This window comes from Macaca fascicularis, chromosome X (genome assembly GCF_037993035.2).
Source record: "Macaca fascicularis isolate 582-1 chromosome X, T2T-MFA8v1.1".
Classification (NCBI taxonomy): Eukaryota; Metazoa; Chordata; class Mammalia; order Primates; family Cercopithecidae; genus Macaca; species Macaca fascicularis.
In genome coordinates this window covers 80,463,158-80,481,916 of record NC_088395.1, presented here as the reverse complement: position 1 = coordinate 80,481,916, position 18,759 = coordinate 80,463,158, and the positions used below count along the sequence as shown (strand labels likewise).

The window sequence follows — 18,759 nt, the reverse complement described above, 5'->3', positions numbered from 1 at the left end:
TCACAACCAAATTCTATTAGATGTACAAAGAAGAGCTGGTACCAATCCTACTGAAATGATTCCAAAAAATTGAAAAGGAAGGACTCCTTCCCAACTCATCCTATAAAGCTAGCATCATCCTTAGAGGAAAAGCTGGCAGAGAAAGAAGGAAAATAAGAAAACTACTGGCCAATATCCCTGGCGAACATAGACACAAACATCCTCAACAAAATACTAGCAATCCGAATCCAGCAGCACATCAAAAAGTTAATTCGCCATGATCAAAGAGCCTTTATTCCTGGGATGCAAGGTTGGTTCAACATACACAAATCAATAAATGCAATTTACCACATAAACAGGATTAAAAACAACAAAGAAAAGATCATCTTAATAGGCACAGAAAAAGCTTTCGATAAAATTCAATATCCCTTCATGATAAAACCCTCAACAAACTAACCATCAAAAGAATGTACCTCAAAATAATAAGAGCTATGTATGAGAAACCCACAGCCACCATCATACCCAACAGGCAAAAGCTGGAACCATTCCCCTTGAGAACTGGAACAAGAAAAAAAATGTCCACTCTCACCACTCCTTTTCAACATAATACTGCAAGTACTACTCAGAGCAGTCAGGCAAGAGAAAGAAAAAAAGGCATGCAAACAGGAAAAGAAGAAGTCAAACGATCTCTTTTTGCAGACAATATGATTCTACACCTAGAAATCCCTAAAGACTTGCCAAAAGGCTCCTTGAACTGATAAAGAAAAAACTTCACTAAAGTTTCAGGAAATAAAATCAATGTACAAAAGTCAGTAGAATTTCTATACACCAACAACATTTAAGCTGAGAGCCAAATCAAGAATGGCATCCCATTTACAATAGTCAAACAAACAAACAAACAAAACAAAACAAAAACCCTAGGAATACATCTAACCAAGAAGGTGAAAAATGTCTACAAGGAGAACTATAAAACACTGCTGAAAGAAATCAGAGATGACAGAAACAAATGGAAAGATATTTCATGCTTACGGATTGGAAGAATCAATAACATAAAAATGGCCATACTGCCCAAAGCAATTCAAAGATTCAATGCTATACCTGTCAAACTACAAACATCATTCTTCATGGAATTAGAAACAACTATTCAACAATTCATATAGAAACAAAAAAGGACCTAAATAGACAAAGCAATCCCAAACAAAAATAACAAAGCCAGAGGCATCATATTACCTGACTTCAAACTATACTACAAGGGTATAGTAACCAAAACAGCATGGGACTGGCACAAAAACACACATAGACCAATGGAACAGAATAGACCACAGAAATAAAGCTGCACACCTACTACCATCTGATCCTTGACAAAACTGACAAATGTGAGTAATAGAGAAAGGCACCTCTGTTCAATAAATGGAGCTGGGATAACTGGCCAGCCATATACAGAAGAATTAAGCTGGAACACTACCTGTCATGATATATACAAATTAACTCAAGATGGAGTAAGTACTTAAATATAAGACTTCAAATTATAAAAATCCTAGAAGAAAACCTGGGAAACACCCTTCCCAACATTGGCCTTGGCAAAGGATTCATGATTAAGTCTTTAAAAGCAACTGCAACAAAAACAAAAATTATTAAGACCTAGTTAACCTAAAGAGCTTCTGCACAACAAAAGAAATTATCAATAAACAGACAACATACAGAATGGGAGAAAACATCCACTATCCATGCATCAACAAAGGTATAATATACAGAATCTATTATTAGGAATTTAAATAATTCAATAAGCAATAAACAAATAGCCCCATCAAAAAGTGGGCAAAGGGCACGAAGACACATTTCTCAAAAAAACACATATAAGGGGCCAACAAACATATGAAAAAATGCTCATCATCACCAATCATTAGAGAAATACAAATCAAAACTACATTTCATGCCAGTCAGAATGGCAATTATTAAAAAGTAAAAAATAACAGATGTTGGCAGGACTGCTGAGAAAAGGGGATGCTTATACAACATTGGTGGGAATTTAAATTATTTCAGCTACTGCAGAAAGCAGTTTGGAGATTTCTCAAAGAATCAAAAATAGAACTACCATTTGAACCAGCAATTCCATTACTGGGTATATACCCAAGGGAAGATACATTGTTCTACCAAAATTACACACGTGACCATATGCTCATCGCAGCATTATTCATAGCAGCAAGGATATGGAATTGACCTACGGGTCCATCAATGGCGGACTAAAGAAAATATGGAACATATACACCATGGAATCCTATGCAGCCATAAAAAAGAACAAAATCATGTTCTTTGCAGTAACATGGATGCAGCTGGAGGCCATTATCCTAAATGAATTAACACAGAAACACAAAACCAAATATCGCATGTTCTCACTTATAAGTGGGAGCTAAACATTAAGTACACATGAACATAAAGATGGGAATGACAGACACTGTGGACTACACGAAGTGGGAAGAAGGGAGGTGAGTAAGGGTTGTAAAACTCCCTGTTGGGTACTATGCTCACTACCTGGGTGATGGGTTCAATTGTACCCCAAACCTCAGCATCACGTAATACAGCTTTGTAATGAAACTGCACATGTATCCCCCAAATCTAAAAGTTGACAAAGAAAAAAATAACCTCTATACAGGAATTTCATATTGTCCTTGTATCATTTATACTAATAACTCATTTTCAAGGACACGTGCAGTTTTAAGCACAAAAACTCTCTATATTTAGCAGCTAGTAGCAAGATACATACCTGTACATAAATACACTATATTATGTATGTTTAAAATGTATTTTGAAACAAATTTTGTATTTTAACATAGTCGAGTAAATAAATTAGCAATTGAAAAAAGATTTTAACTACATTTAAAAAATCCTTCATTAATTCTGTTCAGGTGTGTCAGTACAACATGTAATGAGAATATTATATACAAATACATATTCCCTTTAAAACAATACACAGACACAAGAGTATAGCTAAACTGAAAACAAGGTGGGACACCATTATGCATGAATTTTTACGGCAATCTTCATCTGCTGCTTGAGAAATTGACATTCTAATATTAAACTTATTTGTAATTATTTGCTTCAGCAATCAATAACAAATATTTAATATTACAAGAAACATATTTTATTTAAATCTATTCAGTGAGTGAAGTAGTGACTTTATCACTAGTGAAAAGATGCAATTCATTATTACACGAAGAGTAAATTCTTATTGTACAAACACATAGATGTAGTTTTCATTTTTAGAAAGTAGATATGATTATTTTAAGTAGACCTCTATTTCCACATCTTGTCTAAATGCCTTATAGATGCAACATCAGTAACATGTTCCTACCTTGATTAGCAATTGCTGCTAATTTAGCTTTTGCCAGCTGTCATTCCCCTACTAGATATCAAATATGCAGTCAATACAGACAGATATATCCTTCAAAATGTATATATTATTTTTATTGTTTTAAAAATTCTTAGCTTTACTATTCCCTCTTTACACTTATCACCAGACAAATGAACTGTCCACTGCTTCCATTTCCCTAATATCTCCTTTCTTAAGAAATTTTGAAACTTGATTTTTGATACTGTCATTTTGCTGAAAATCATCTTATTCAGTAAATTTACTCAAAATGACAAGTCCATCTTGTCTTGTTTATTGCCAAATTCAATGTCTTCTCAGAACTTTTTCAGTTGAGTTTGTTTGCAGCTGTGACACTGTTGATAACTCCCTTCCTAACACTCCCATTCTTTCATTCTGCCCTCAGACTCCATAGTTCTTCCAAAATTTAGTTTTTAGTCTTCTGCTTTTCTTTCTAAGCAAACTATAAAAGTTCATCTGTATTTGACAACTTTGACAATCATTTTTCTCTGTTAACAATCATCATATCTATAGCTCTAGTAATATATTTTCGTACATGCTCTGGTCCCTCATCTTTAATTGTATACCGAAAATTTCTGTTTGGACATCTTGCCACAAAATAATACCACCTTAAGTGAAACCTGTCTAAAACTAAATGTTATATTTTCTTGGAACCTGGTTCCCCCTTTCAAATTCATCTCTATCAATGGCACATTACTCTCTTCCTTTAACCTATGCTTGGTATCATATTCGCACCCTCCCTCTCCTATGTTTTGCATCTTGCTTATAGCCAGGTGGTCCCTAAATCATGTTATTTGCTCCTTTGAAATCATTCTCATAATGATCCCTTCCTTTCCATTGTCACTGCTACATTGGCTCTTGTCCTTGCTCATGTGGTTCTCTTTGCTTCCTCTCCAAAGTTTAAGTCTAAGTCCTACTCAGCCTTCAAGGCTCAAGTTCCAACCCCTGCTGTAATGCCTTCAATGTCAAAGCCTTCATGGATTCCTTCTTTATCTAAATACTCACGGCCACTTCTAATGTGCACTATACAATTCAACAGTTAACAAAATGTTGTCTTTTATTCCTTGCTGCTCCATATCAATATCTTAAAGGCAATTTTCCTCTTAGCTTTGTAAAGCAAAGCCTATACTTTGTTTTCTCTGTGTTCTTCACAGTGTTTAGCCCAGTGCTCAAGTTCTAGAGAAATACTTGCTATATTCACATTACTAACTTTCTTCTCCAATATATAAAGGGATTTCCTTTTCTAAAATATAAAAAATATATTAGAAATGGTAACTAAAGTGTTGCTTTATTTCTTAAATTACTCCCTTATGACCTACATATATCCATATAAAAAGTATGAAGAAAGGCAAAGTAGGCTTGATACTCTCATAGTTTTGGCTAATAGGCAGCAGCAATCTTGTTCTTGCCTATAAGACATTTTTTCCCTTAACTTTCCCTTTTATAGACTCAGCACACTAAAAAAATACTTAACTCAAATAACTTTAGGTACATTTCACTTAGCAGCTACTAGGAAATGTTGAAATGGCTGCTGCTGAATAAACACCTCAGCTGGGTTTCATAAACAAACCATTAAGTTAAGAATTATGAGTCCAGAGAGGCTAGACAAACTTATCTACTTATTACTGATCAGTGGTAGATATTAGCCAAGATGTGGGGCTCAGCAGGCACTTAGGAAGTACTCACACTATCATTTTATCAACTTCATTAAATATAGAACCTATTGTACGTTTGAAGCTGACCCAGCTGGTAGTTCTCAATGATTGTATTTTCTTCGTCAAGTGTCTTCAATGCCCATATTTTTAATTTCTTAGACAAATTCTTTGAAGTAAAGGAAACCGAGGCAAAGGATCTATACTCTCACTTCCTCTTCCCTTTTCTCTCCCTCCCCATACCTCTCACCATTTTTCATATTTGAAAATGGCCATATACCAGCCTTTCAAAATCTTGCACAAATTAAAGTTCACGTACTCAGTTTAAGAAAATGTGGTAAAATTCTGCCAATAAGACCTGACTTCACTAGAAAACCATGCACTTATAGTAATACTGATTCTGAAGCATGTGCACTGAACTCTATTTGCTACACCAAGGAAAAGGCTATGCCACAAAATAAAAGGAGATTTTTAAAAGATCCTAGTTAAATCTCTTTAATATTTCATATGAGAAAAATGTCTTCCCATACTATATAATGGCAAGTTACCATGGCTTCAATATTCTCAAAGCCTAAAACCTTAAAAAACTTCACCTTACATAAAAACAAATTAACAATGCATCACTGTAATTTCTCAGACAACTGTTACAGAAAAGGCATTCCATTCCCTGATTTGAGAAGTATCAATATTTGTATTGCTAAGTTTTTGGAGAAATACACTTTGGCAAAATTGGCCATCTTTGTCAATTCTATAATCTAATAACTTCAGCTTTCTTAATTTTAATGAGAATTTTATGAGCCTCTGCGAATTAGTAATATGTTGTCTCTACTAATTTTCATGCAGGTGTAATGGTAAATATCTATATATTTTAAGTAATATAAAGAGGGTGGTATAAGTCTATAAGGAAAACAACCTCATGTGATGGAATGTTTTTTTCTGTATTTCAATACATTAGATCCAAATATTTATCCTAAAAATATCAAGAAGAAATGTGATACTGTTATATTATTCAGATGTACAGTATTTTTGAAGCACAATACTTCCAAGAGACATTTCATTATTTCTGTTTCTATAGTCTCAAATCTGTAAGAGTTAATATAATCATATTTTTTAAAATTTGGAAAAAGATCTCCTAATATCCATTTATGATCATCATCTCAGAACTGGAAATACAAGTAGTATGATTACGTCATTCTACTTCTTAAGAAATTATAATGAATTTCATGTTAAAAGACTAATATCTTCTTAAAGTAACTAGAAACCCAAAACATTAAGATAATACTCTGACACATAGGGAATAGCTTAACAAAGCTTTCAGAGGTAAGCTCATGCCATAAACTCCATCACTGGTGATACTGGTACTGGTGATATTGTTGTAATGATACACATCTATGCTCAGAAACAAGTGCTCTCCACAGCAGGATTCAACTAACGTATCTGTTGAGGGCCTACAGTATAGTTTGTACTATCTGGGCACACTGAGTGTTACTAAAGTGAACCAATATTCATTCAACTCACCTCTTGTCAGGTACTGTGCTATGCACTGAGGATTCAGAGGGAATCAGAAATTGTTCTTGTCATTGCAATTTACAATTTAGTGGAAAAAAAGAAGACTTGCAGAAGGTGGTGACATATAGAGAGCCAGGGAAATGGGAGCCAGGTAAATGGGAGGTGAATGTTAGCATTCTAGGTGGAGGCCCCAGATTGAGCAGAGGCAGTGAGATAAAAAAAAAAAAAAAAAAAAAAAACAGCACGCTGTGAACAGGAACATACAAGCAATAAGGGAAATGGCAAAAGTTTAGGCTGACAGATACACAGAGTCCATTTCTGTATGCTCTGTTAAGGAGCTTAGATTCTCACATGAAGGGAAAAACCACAAGATAATCTTAAGCAGGAAAAATGGTTTGATTAGATCTGTATTTTTTGTGTCTTAATCTAGCAGCAGGCTGGAGGATGGATGTGAGGATGACAAGGTTGAAGGCAAGATGACTAGCCAGGGTAGTGAAAGGGTCCTGAATCAATAAAGTGGTGGTAGGGAGAAAAAGAAATTCTTAAGCCATGTATTGTTGATACTTGCTAATTGCTTAGCAGTGGCAAGTGTGAGTGGGGAGAACTAAGCATGCTTCAATGGGATAGGTGGAGGTACCTTCAACTGAGGTTGTGAATACAGAACTCGGAAAGCTATTTTGAGCATTTGGGGGTGGGGATATGAGGGGGGTGTTGGGAGATTTTTGTTTATGTCAATTTTAAGATAACAGTAAGCTACCAAGTGAAGAAGCCCAGATAAGAGCCCAAGCAGAGTCTGGTAAAGAAATCCCTATTTGGGAGCCATGAGATAACTGAATCTATGAGAGGTAAGATGAGACCATCTAGGGAGAGTAGGGAATAAGAAGAGTAGTGGGCTGAGAACAAAACTCTAGAGATTGCTGGTATTTAAAGGTCAAGAAGGAAGAGAAGCCCATGAATGAACAGGTAAGAAACTGCCAGAAAAGTAAAAGGAACACCAGGAGAGTGAAGTGGCCAAGGAGTTCTGTGATTTATTTTGGCTGGCAAAATGTTTTTTCTTAAATTAGAATTTGAATACCATTAGATGAGATACATAACTTTCAGTTCAACTAAAGCCCCATCTCTCCTTATGCTGCGCTATTTTCTGTGACCTGCCTTGCCTCTGAAGTCCTGTGTGTTTGTGAACCCTGGAGTAGAAGCTTCTAAAAAAGAAGAAATCATTTTAAGTATCAAATGTAGCAGAGAGAACCTGAAGGATAGGGAATGAAAGATGTCCACTAATTTAGCAACAAGAGGGTCACAGTGATGTTAATTAAGGATAGCTCCTCTGTGGTTTTGGTAGCAGAATCCAGATCAGAGAGGGGTAAAGATAAAACAGATAAGGTAAATGTAGCTACTTTTTTTAGAAATTTGAAGGATAAGAAAGAGAGATTGGATAGTAGCTAAAGGGAACACGGGCATAGGAAGGCTTTTGTCTTATTTTGTTTTTTAAAAATTAGAGACTGAATATGGTTACAGGTTGAGCCAGTAGAGAGGTAATATTGGAGAGATGGGTGGCCTGGTGGAGCAAGATCTGGGAGGAGGCAGGAAGAGAAAGATATGGAAGGCACAAATGGACAGGTGAGCATTGGACACATGGAGGGTCTCCTTGAACTCTGAGACTGAAGGAAGATGGCACAGAAACTCAGAGCTAATTAAGATCCAATGCAGGTTTTCAGCAGGAAAGTGACATGACTAAACTGTGTTTTAAGAAAATTAGTTTGGCCCAAGCACACAGGATGGACTGGAGTAGGGAGAGGCAGCAGACTGTGGCAATAATTCAAGCAGGAGATGATAGCAGCCCAAACCAGAGTGGTGCCAAATAGGAATGAGAAAATGAAAAATCTAAGAGATATTTCAGAAACTATGATGACATAATCCTGGGGCAGACTGACACAGGGCAATTCAAGGAGAAGAAAAGAGTCAAAATGACTCAAAGGTTTTGAATGTTACCTGGGAGATCAGAACGGTGGCATCAAGGAAAGAAATGAAACAAATGGAAGGCACGGGCAATGTGGAGAGGGATGTTGGGCTTAAAATATACTGACTTTGAGGTGATGGCTCTCAAATTTTAAACTTTGAGAAGAAACAAAATGCTCTATACAATAGAAGACTGCACAAAGAATGGAAAAAAAATCAGGGCTGGGAGATAATATTAAATATTTCATTCAGATAGGGTATATAGTTTAAGGCAACTCTAACACTCCTATGCCAGAAAAAAAATAAACAGAAGTTGATATTTTAGAAGTATCAGATAAGATTTTAGAATTCTCAGAATAAGATTACCTATTTCATAAGGATTTTACTTTACTTGATAAAAGGAAGGCTTCACCACCATACAAAGACCCATTTCTCAGATCCAGTTAAATTTTCTCCTAGACATGTAATCTCTTTCAAATACCAAGACACTTAATGTCATATCTGATTTCTAGGTGTAAGAATGTATACAATAAAACTAAATAAGTTTCCAAAGTATATACATTGGTTAGTGAGTCTAGTACTGGTTTGCTGCTTTTCAGGTTTTGGTTTCAGTCAATGAATACCACCAGTACTACCCGCATGCTCCTAATTAGAAGAATAGTATACCCATCACAAGGGCCTGGGCATGGCAAGTGTCAGTGTTCTTCTAATGAAGAAAATAGGTTGGAAAGTACCTGCGCAGGGTCGAATGGAACCACAAATAAATTTCAGGTAACTTTAATTTTATTTTTTTGTTCCTTCTCCTTTGCATGAATTTTGCAAATGTGGAGGTGGAATGTTGGAGTATAAAATCATGGACTAAAGGGACATGTAACATAATCTGCATAAAAGTAACCTTTGGTACCAGCCATCATAATTAGTTCGAGTAATAAATTGTCTCCCTAGTGACAAAAGGAATGGAAGTAAAACCATGCAATAAGCTGGCATATAAACATTGCAGGCTATCTGCAAAATTCTTGGACCAAGAAAAATTGTCTTAAAATTTCCTAATCAAAAAGTAGCTCTAAAACCTTCCCCCGACCCTTCCCCAATTTCAAAATATTTATTAATATATTTGATGCAAAGATTACAAAAGTATATTACAATTAAAATACACAACATGTCATGCCTGTAGTCCCAGCTACTCGGGAGGCTGAGGCAGGAGAATTGCTTGAACCTGGGAAGTAGAGGCTGCAGTGAGCCAAGATCATGCCACTGCACTCCAGCCTGGGCGACAGAGCGAGACTCCATCTCAAAAAAAAAACAAAAACAAAAAACAACAACTCAACATGTTAAAAATTCAAACTAATATAAGGGAGGTAGTACATACATGATTTAATATAACATGAACTCAATTGAAAGTCAAAGGGACTAGGTGAGCCACAATCAAAACCAGAGGCAGCATGACATAATAACAAAAAGGAACCTATTTTGAAAATGCAGTAAAAGATAGCATAGTTCAGAGGGTGAACATGACACAGTACTCAAACTTCCAAACAGTTACGGTCCAAGCAAATAAAAATGAGGAAGCACTCTTTAAAGCCCAGAGAATCATCAACATCTTTGCCCTGTAGCTATGTTATGAAGTCCCTCCCCATTTTATTTTCTCAAATATTCAATTTTTTCTCAAGATTTCAATTTTTAAAAAAACCACCCTGGATAAATTTTAAAGAAATCATGCTCAGCTCCCAAAGTACTAATTTCCATATATATTTAATGCCTGTATATTTCATATTTGGGCATACAAAATCCCTTGGAGGTAAATTATCTCGGAACTGAAAAGCTTTGGAAACCATCTACTCCAAACCCTTCATTTTAGAGATGAAGAAATCAAGGCGCAGAAATCAGAAAAAGCAACCTGACCAAGGTCACAGGAAGCAAAACCAGGACTAGCATCTAAGAGCCCTGACTCAATCCGTTTCTCTTTCTACTTTCCATAGCTGCCTCTCAACCTGAACCTCTAATCGAGTGATATACAAGGAAGGATTAGATAGGAAGAATGGATGGATGAATATGCGGGTGAATGAACATTCTATTATTATTCACAAAATGTATCATGTTTCTGTTTTGAAGAACGCAAGCCTAGTTCTTGTCACATGTCACAGCAATTGCTGTTTCCCACAAAGTATCAATCTTGTCAGCGAAAAAACGCTCTGGTACATCCTGCAGTTTAGAGACTGTTCACTTGCCAGCATACGTACAAGAAAGGAGACTCACCCCTACTCCAATCGCTCTGGCTCCCAAACCCCTAACTTCCCTCTCCTATACTCACTCTTTACCTGGCATTGGTGCATCATATTTACATTCACCTCACTTCCTTCACACGTATCCACCCATGGTTTCCCCATTTAGACCTGGTGTCCTTTCCTAACTGTACGCCTCAGTAAACCCTCCCCCACTCCACAGGCCCCTCGATCACTTCTCATTCCTCTGTTGCCAAATCTCAGGCTTTTCAAGTCCCAAGACCCCCTCTCGCTTACACAGTGATGTGGCCGGCACCCCGCACTAATACAGGGTCGGGAGCATATCTCCGCAGATGCTCCTCGCTCACTACCCGAGGCGGGGGCGGCGCCTCCTCCTCCTCTTCCTCCTCCTCCTCTTCTTCCTCCTCCTCCTCCTCTTCCTCCCCCTCTTCCTCCTCATCCTCCTCGTCATCGTCGGGCCCAGATACAGACGACGACGACGACGGCGACGACGACGACGTTGCCGCTTCTTCTTCCTCCTCCTCCAGTTCAGAGATGGTGTCGAACTCCGCCATGTTGGGTAGCAGGATGCTCATCACGTGACCCCGCGATCGCCGCCACTCTCCCGGAGAGGAGTTTGAACCTGCTGAGGTGCTGCAAGAGGAGGGGGAACGAAATGAAGAGAAAGAGGAGGGGTGTAGGGACAGGATTTGAGGAGACGCGCCTGCGTGTTGGGCAGACGGAGGGGTGCGGGGGGGCGGCTGTTGGAGGCGGGGGCACTAGAGAGGAGCAAAGTCAGTGTACGCTTGCGCAGCTCCAAGGGGAGGGGGCCGCTAGAGGTGAACTCCAAGGAATCATCCAGGTCCGGTCTGCGGGTGCTCGCCTTAATACTGCTCTCTGAGCGTCAGCTACTTGTGTTCTGGATATCTTCTGATTTGATTTCCTATTAGTTAATGCTGGGCATTATTAACCCCACTGCAGGCGGGTGAGGGAAAGCGTATTGTATAAAAGTAAGATTAGAACTTTATCCAAAATATCTGAAGGTATATACCAATCCCTTACGTTTGTTCAACATTGCAGTTTAAAAGCCATGCGTCATAACTTTGTCACAATCTTGGGAGGCAGGGTAAGCACTTTTATTAGCATTTTACTTACGAGGAAACTTTTTACTACTTCTACTATGTAATACTTAACGGAAGACTTAAGTCAGGGACTGTGTTAAGTGCTCTGTATGTATATCTCATTTAATCCTCCGCAACCCTATGGGGTATGTATCATGATGATTTTATTTTACAGATGGGAAATCTAGCTGCGGAGAAAATAAGTAATTTGTCCAGTGTCAGGAAGCTACTAAATGGCAGACTTAATTTTAAATTTGGTGGTCTCTTCTGATTCCAAAAGCCCAGTACTCTTAACCAAAGGGCTGTACTGCCTGAAGTTATTTGGAAAGATTTTGTAGAGTGGTGCCTCTTGGGCTCTTCCTTAAAAGATGAATCAGAATATGCATGTTTGAATTTTGGAGTGTTTTTTGGGGGAGGGGGCAGATGGAGGGAGTGAAAGGAGCATTCTAACCTAAGGAAACCTTAATTAACATCATCCATTTTCCAGGCACTGAGCTAGACCCTCACGTACAATATTTCAGTTAACCCTTAATCCTGAGAGGTAGGTATCATTATATCTATTTTATTACATGACAAAAGTGGGTTTCGGAAGTTAAGTAATTTATTCAGGTATATGGTGACCTTTTGTCCAAAATTTTCCATTTTAAATAGTCTATCCTATCTTCTTTATACTCGCTAAAATGTTGTGGAGATCACATATTTTGCGTTTCTAAATAGTGTGCCAAACTGTTTTATACTTGGCAGTAGCACAAAAATCCATATCATTAAGACAGTAAAGTCACACAGCTGCTAAGTAACAGAACAAACACTGTAATCCAAGCATTCTAATACCAGCTTCACTGCTCTTTCTGCTACACTACGGCTGTATCCCTATCAGATGGTGTGTCTCTGGGGAAACAGACATAGTCAAACTTTAATTTAGGATGAGCATGACATTATCAGTATAAACAAAGTATTTAATGTGTGTGAAGTAGGAAGAAATTAGTTCTGTAAGAGAAATGAATCAAACCATTATCATCAAGGAGTATGTGTTATTAAAATGAAAAGCCCATTTTTATTCAAAAGTTGGATTATTTAGGGAACTTTAAAAATTTAAAGTCATAACACTATCAATAAGCAACAAATTACAACTTTTTGTCGTTTAGATGACTGTATCTACTAGCCAGGAATTATAGAAGATGGAACCTTAAAATATTTTGTAGTAGCCTTCTGGCAAGACATATATCATATATCTTTGCTTTTTTTGGATGTTAATAAATGTGTCAGAGTTAAGATCAAAATTAATACTCTGCAACAGTTCTTTTCTTTCAAGAAGGAAAAAAAAAAAAAAAAAAAAACTGTAAACGACATTTAAAATTTTTCCAAATATCTTATCCACGAAGGTCCACTAAGTCTGTGTATAGAGGGAAAAGTATTTCACCGACTACTGCTTAAATGATAGTTTCTCCTCACACTCAAGATTAGGCTAGGAAAGGCTATTTGAAGGACAGAAAGGGAAAGGAGTAGGGGGTGGACTCTGTAATAAGTGCAAGTAAGATATTGGAACTATGGTAAAAGTGGAGAAATTATGGCCATGGAGAATGAGAAGGAAGGAAAGGGATGGGGAAAATCTGTTAAAATAGAAAGAGGCCCCTCGTATTTAGTCAGATGTCAAAAGGACCAAACAGTTCAGGGAAGTGCTATACTTGACTAAACGCACAAGGTAGTCAAATCTGTCCATCTGTTTTCTGGCTTATATATTGTGATTAAAAGTCATATGTGATACCAAAGGTCATTTGTTTTGCTTAACTATAGGAGAATTTGGAATTAAGCAAGCTGAAGAAAAATACATTTTGTTTATCCATTGTCAGTAAACACGAGAAACACCATGGTTTCTGAATGATACCTTAGTATTAAGAATAGTAAATCGAGGAGTAGATGGAGAAGAAAGCAGGTTGTGTAACATTATGCCTAACTTGCTAAGCAGGGTATGGGGGTATTTCTCCCATATAATTAATAGGGAACTGAGGCATGAGATCATTAACCATCTAAGAGGTTTCAACCTTCACAGCTGAAAAGAATTGTAACCTTTTAAAGACAGCTTTATTTTATTTATTTATCAAAGCATTCAATTCATTAGTTTTAGTTACAGAGTTGTGCAACTGTCACTACAAACTAGTTTAAAATATTTACATCATCCCCAAAAGAAAGCTCTGTCCCATTTTTCAGCCATTCCCCATTCATCCCCAACACTTGGTAAGCATTAATCTACTTTCTTTTCTACAGATTTGTTTAATGGACATTTAAATAAATGGGATCATACACTAAGTGGTCTTTGTGTCTAGCTTCTTAGCATATGTTTTTGTGGTTCGTCAATGTTGTTTCATGTATCAGTACTTTATTCCTTTTAATTGATGAATAACATTCCATTGTTGGGGTAAATCGTATTTTGTTTATCTGCTTACCAGTTGATGACATATGGGTTGCTGCCACATTTTGGATGTTATGAAAATGCTGCTATAAACATTTGCACACATGCTTCTGTTTGAACATAGGTTTTAATTTCTCTTGTATAGATAACCTATGAGTGGAATTCCCGAGTCATATGCTAAGATGATGTTGAACTTATTAAGACACTGCCAAGCTGTTTTTCCAAAGTGACTTCATCAATTTACATTCCCACAAGCAATGCAGGAGAGCTCCACTTTTTCCACATCCTCTCCAACACTTGTTATTGTCTTTTTTTATTATAACTATTCTTATGGGTGTGCATCATGGTTTTACTTTGCATTTCCCTAATGATTAGCGATGAACATCTTTTCATGTACCTGTTTTCTGTTTGTATAGCCTCTTTGATGAAATGTCTACCCAAATCTTTAGCCCCATTTTAAAATAAAGCTCTTTTTGAGATACTTGTAGATTCATGTGTAGATGTAAAAAATAATACAGAGAGATCCTGTTTACACTTTACTTACTATCCCCCAATAGCAACATCTTGCATAACTATTGTTATGCAGATTTAACAACCACAAAATTGACATTGATACAATCCGTCTGTTTTATTCAGATTTTCCATCATAGATGTACTCATTTGTGTCTGTGTGTGTGTCCATTTAGTTCTGTGCAATTTTATCAGAGGTATAGGTTCTTATGACCATCACTACAGTCAAGATACAGAATAATTACATCACCATAAAGATCTCTCCAGTTATATTTTCATGATACTTCTTATCCTCCTGCTTACATTATGTAAACTGTGTCATACTATATGTAATTTTGGGGGCTTAGATTTTTTTCTCTCAGCATAATTATACTGAGAATCACCCAGGTTATTGTATGTATCAGTGGTTATTTTTATTGCTGTGTAATACTCCACAGTATAGATTTACCAGTTTGTTTAGCTATTCACCCACCGAAAGGCATGTGTTGTTCTCACGTTTCAGATGTTATGAATAAACTGCTATTAAAAAAATTGTGGGCCGGGCGCGGTGGCTCACGCCTGTAATCCCAGCACTTTGGGAGGCCGAGGCGGGCGGATCACAAGGTCAGGAGATCGAGACCAGGGTGAAACCCCGTCTCTACTAAAAATACAAAAAATTAGCCGGGCGCGGTGGCAGGCGCCTGTAGTCCCAGCTACTCAGGAGGCTGAGGCAGGAGAATGGCGTAAACCCAGGAGGCGGAGCTTGCAGTGAGCCGAGATCGCGCCACTGCACTCCTGCCTGGGCGACAGAGCGAGACTCCGTCTCAAAAAAAAAAAAAAAAAAAAAAAAAAAAAAAATTGTGTACAGCTTTTTTGTCCTTTAAAAAATTGGGCTATTTGTCTTATGGATTTATAAATGTTCTTTATGCATCCTAGATAGAAGTCCTTTATTACATATATAACATACAACTATTTTGTCCCAGTCTTTGGCTTGCCTTTTCTCATGGTTAATGATATCTTTAGAATGGAAAAGTTTTAAATTTTGATCAATTCATCAATTTTTAATCACTTATGCTTCTGATGACATACCTAAGAAATTTTTGGCTAACCCATTATCAGAAATATTTGCTCTTATGTTTTCTTCTAAGAGTTTTATTGTGTTTTTTTTTTTGAGCTGGAGTCTCGCTCTGTTGCCCAGGCTGGTGTGCAGTGGTGCGATCTTGGCTCACTGCAAAGCTCTGCCTCCTGGGTTCACACCGTTCTCCTGCCTCAGCCTCCCAAGTAGCAGGGACTACAGGTGCCTGCCACCACGCCTGGCTAAATTTTTTTTTTTTGTATTTTTAGTAGAGACGGGGTTTTACCGTGTTAGCCAGGATGGTCTCAATCTCCTGACCTCATGCTGCCTGCCTCGGCCTCCCAAAGTGCTGGGATTACAGGTGTGAGCCACTCGTCCTGGCTGAGTTTTATTGTTTTAACTCTAACATTGAGGTATGTGATTCATTCTTAATCAATTTTTGTGTATGGTATTAAGTAAGGGTCTAAATTTATATTTTTGCATTGTGGTTATGAAATTATTCTAGCACCATTTACTGAAGACAGTCCTGTTTTCATTGAATTGCCTTGATATTGATACAGGAGATAGAAATAAATTATTTAGGCAAATAAGGCAAAAGAGTGTCCTCAGCAGAACTTGTTTTCCAACAAAAAGCAGCCCAAGAAATCACTTCTTTTCTTTCTTTCTTTCTTTTTTTTTTTTTTGAGACAGTCTTTCTCTGTCGCCCAGGCTGGAGTGCAGTGGTGCAATCTCGGCTCACTGCAACCTCTGCTGTCCGGGTTCAAGCAATTACTCTGCCTCAGCCTCCCAAGTAGCTGGGATTACAGGCACCTGCCACCATGCCTGGCTAATTTTTGTAGTTTTTTAGTAGAGACGGGGTTTCTTGGCCAGGCTGGTCTTGAACTCCTGACCTCATGATCCACCCGCCTCAGTCTCCCAAAGTGCTGGGATTACAGGCGTGAACCATCGCGCCTGGCCAGAAAACACTTCTTTTCTAACAAAGGGAAGCCTGAAAGATCATGCTGCAAACATAAGGAAGCTGGAAGCTTGCACGGGGTATGCCAGCAGCTGTACCTATAGAAAGGGCTACCTGGGGACAGGCATGTCTACCATGGGGTCTCCACCTTCCCTTTTTTGTTAGAATGTGCAGAGTAAGAAAGAAATAAGCAACATGGAGTAGCTCAGGCAGAGGACCCAACTGCATAATAAAAGATTGGGGTTAGGGCTGCTAGAGATTTGCACCCTGTGCAGATGGCACATATGGTCCTAATGAGTTTTTCAGATCCTATGTCGATCAGGTACTGCCTCCCAACTAGCTCATCTATAAAAACCCTTGCATGTCACTGCACATTGGCAATCCATTTTTCTGGGAACCCTCTCTGTGGCAGGCAAATTTCTTTCTCCTATTACAATTCTGCTCTAAATCTCACCCTTTGTATGTGTCTGCATCCTTGATTGCTGTGTCCGTGAGACCAAGAACGTGAGGTGTCACCCCATTCAATGAGGCTGCTTCAATATCTTTGTTGAAAATTAATTGACCATTAATGTTTGGTTTTATTTTGGGACTCTTAATTCTAGTCAATTTTTTTCTCTATGTCTATCTTCATGCCAGCACCAAATCATCTTGAATATTGTAGCTTTATAGGAAGGTTTTAATTGGAACATTTAAGTCCATCACATTTGCTCTTTTTCAATATTATTTTGGCTATCCTGAGTCTTCGCATTTTCATGTAAGTTTTAGGGTCATGTCATCAGTTTCTTTTTAAAAAACCAGCTGGAATTTTGATAGGAATTGCTTTGAATCTGTAGGTCAATTTGAGAATGTCATCAACTTTACAATGTTGAAGTTGTATATTGTTTTGCAAAATTCTGGGATAAAGTCTAATTGGTCTACATATTTTTTTCCTTGTGATGTTGATTTGGCTTTGTTATCAGACTGAGGACTTTCACTGTTTTCTCCATTTCCTGGGAGAAACTGTGAAGTATTGTTGTTTTTCTTCTTTAAACATTTGATAGAATTCAGCAGGCCTGGGCTTTTTATTGTGGGGGTATTTTTATTACTAATTTATTATTTTTACTTGTAATACTTCTATTGAGATTTTCTATTTTTTCTTAAGTCGGTTTCAGTATTTTTGTCTTTCTAGGAATTTGTTTCATATAAATTGTCTAATTAGTTGGCCTAAAATGTTTTATGGTTTTTCTTGTAATTTGTTAAAAAATTCTGTAAGATTAGTAGATAGTGATGTCCCCTTGTTCATTATAAATTTAGTAATTTTTGTTCTCTCTCTTTTTTTTTTACTTGTACTACATAGCCATAGATTTTTCTATTTCATTCATGTAAACCAAGGATAAAATCCTAAGTCCCCCAACCCACTGAACAGACCACTTCTTGGTCAAGGGGACCCTAGAGAAACCTGAGAAACTGACCAACAATGACAGAAAGAGAGGTCAGACATGCCTCATTACACCCCATCATTTTGAAGATTAGGTACTACTGACCAGCATTAACATTGAACTAGAGATCATAAGACTGACAAAACACTCTTTGTGGCAACATCACTGTTTTTCTTCATATGTTGGCCACATGAATGTCTTCTTTTGAGAAGTGTCTGCTCATACCCAGCACTCACTTTTTGATGGTGGTGTTTGTTTTTTTTCTTGTAAATTTGTGTAAGTTCCTTGTAAATTCTGGATATTAGACCTTTGTCAGATGGTTAGATTGCAAAAATTTTCTCCCATTCTGTAGGTTGCCTGTTCACTCTGATGATAATTTCTTTGCTATGCAGAAGCTCCATAGTTTAATTAGATTCCATTTGTCAATTTTGGCTTTTGTTGAAATTAGTTTTGGGGTTTTAGTCATGAAGTTTTTGCCCATGCATTGTCCTGAATGGTATTGCCTAGGTTTTCTTCCAGGATTTTTATGGTTTCAGGTTTTATATTTAAGTCTTTAATCCATCTTAATTTTTGTATAAGGTGTAA

The 18,759-nt window shown here is 37.4% G+C and overlaps 1 protein-coding gene and 1 long non-coding RNA gene across 4 annotated transcripts in view; one reads left to right on the top strand and one right to left on the bottom strand.

The window, feature by feature from the left end:
- CHIC1 (cysteine rich hydrophobic domain 1) overlaps positions 1-11,303 on the bottom strand; it is a 117,279-nt gene extending 105,976 nt beyond the window's left edge. For 2 of the 3 annotated variants that reach the window (XR_012430282.1, XM_005593963.5), the window contains exon 1: positions 11,004-11,303. Coding sequence is in view for 2 of the 3 variants with exons in the window: in XM_005593963.5 (XP_005594020.1) it covers positions 11,004-11,302 (299 nt within the window). In the remaining variant the exon portion in view is untranslated. The remainder of the gene's footprint in view (positions 1-11,003) is intronic. The other variant, XM_005593962.5, reaches the window with a different exon arrangement.
- A 392-nt stretch (positions 11,304-11,695) lies between these two features.
- LOC141409450 (uncharacterized) lies at positions 11,696-14,722 on the top strand. Its single transcript, XR_012430283.1, has 3 exons — positions 11,696-11,832; positions 12,315-12,368; positions 14,383-14,722. It is a non-coding gene; the product is annotated as an uncharacterized lncRNA (long non-coding RNA).
- The last annotated feature ends 4,037 nt before the right edge of the window (positions 14,723-18,759 follow it).